General features: G+C 49.6%; 1 protein-coding gene across 1 annotated transcript; it reads left to right on the forward strand.

The window, feature by feature from the left end:
• Positions 1 to 646: 646 nt before the first annotated feature.
• Positions 647 to 884, forward strand: DICSQDRAFT_175103 (uncharacterized protein; the record flags this gene model as incomplete). The annotated part of the gene is made up of 2 exons (XM_007370977.1): positions 647 to 760; positions 813 to 884. 2 exons carry the CDS (start codon positions 647 to 649, stop codon positions 882 to 884), a joined length of 186 nt encoding a protein of 61 aa, XP_007371039.1.
• Between the last annotated feature and the right edge of the window lie 819 nt (positions 885 to 1,703).

A 1,703-nucleotide genomic window follows, 5' to 3' on the forward strand; every position in this document is an offset into this window, starting at 1 on the left:
GTACTCACTCTTCAGTCAGTAAGGAAAGACTGAAGAGGGAGGACGCAATCTGAAGTCCTTATATACTACAGAGAAGTGTCCATGACTAATCGAAGAGTGGTTAGTCACATGTACCATAGTGCGATGAATAATACAATGGTGAAAGAATTGCGACGTATCGCACCATAGGATGAGTAAGAGATGAGTAAGGCATAGACCTGTCTAGACCGTTCTGGAGTAGTACGGATTGTCCTAGACAGTACCAGAAGAGTCCGGAAGCATAGCTATAGTACACGAGCAGAGAGTCCCAAATATGGTAACATACTACATAAGCGACTACAGCTAAGCGCTAGGAGACGCATAGCCTCGTGTAGTCCGGACCGGATAAGTCCAAGTTCAACATTTCTTCAAGACGAATAACTTAGCAATGCCGCGCAATCTGAGCATTTCATGTGAATATCGCGTGACAACCTAGTTAGTCGAGGACGGCCTAGAATGCTGAGAAGAAGATGGCAGTGAAGTAGTGATGTCAAAACATGAGAAAGGGGCATCCCTTATGTACTATTGCAATGGCCTGAAAGCCGGACAGACCCGTCGAGATAGTGGTGGCAAATAAAAGTGGCAGTAAACATCTGGAAGACGTTAGGGTACATCTCGGTCAAGCACAATGGATTCCTGGCTGTTTCCATACAGCGGCGGCATCATGCATTATCCTCCACATCGCTGCTTCCCGGACAACCAGCCAATTGCTCTTCCCAAGCCTTCCCTGGTCCCGGTAGAGGTCCGTGATCCTGAAAGGTCTCAGTAATGATCTTGACATCGATGATTTCCAGGTAAACGGGAGCAGCCGATGGACCAGTGATGGCCTGCTTGCCAGTGAAGATTGTGCCGAAGAGGGAGGATAACAATGTCAGTGAGCAAAGATCGAACAATGGTCAATTTCGAAGCCTGGCAATGCATTCGCTCACCCTAGGAGATACCGGAGATCGAAACTGAATGGTTTTCTCCTGCATGTTGTTGACTGATAGGCCGAAGGAACCAGTTTCGAAGCCTTCCATACCTTTGTCCACAAGTGAACGACGGGAGTTCAATCTGAATGAGAGTGTTGGCGTCAGAGAAAAGAGACAGATATCTCATCTAATGGTACATACACCGCCAAAAGGGAGTTTGAATACACTGGAGATGTCAAGCATAAAAGATCAGTGTCGCGGCGACTAGGCGCGTAGACTCGGGTCGACGTTCGGCGACGACCCCGTAGGCGAGCGGCAAGGAGCCGAAAGGGGAAAGAGAGAGGGAGAGGGATAAACGTGACAGAAAACTCGACGAGGGCAGAGCGGAGGTCGGCACGAAGGCACGAGACCTACGAAAGCTAGTCTTCACGCAGGCAGCGACAGACTAGTCCCAATGACCAAGTTATACATTAGCACTCGAGGGGAAGTACAACGCTATGGTCACTCACCTAGTCCCAATGACCAAGAGGTCGAGATGGGGACTAGGGAGCGCCTAAGGGGGTCCTTATATACTAGAGGGGCTGCTTAGCAACCAAGGACAAGGCGCGAGAGCGAGGCAGTGAAGATGACAAAGAGAGAACAAAGGGCGAGAAAGAAAGGCAGAGCATGGCGATCACGGGAACGTAGCATGCGGCTGTGGGAACGTATCTACAGTGTCCAAATTGGGATGGCGTANAAAAGGAAATGGTCCGCAAATGGAAGGTGGGCGTCAAA

Source organism: Dichomitus squalens (genome assembly GCF_000275845.1).
Source record: "Dichomitus squalens LYAD-421 SS1 unplaced genomic scaffold DICSQscaffold_83, whole genome shotgun sequence".
Lineage (NCBI taxonomy): Eukaryota > Fungi > Basidiomycota > Agaricomycetes > Polyporales > Polyporaceae > Dichomitus > Dichomitus squalens.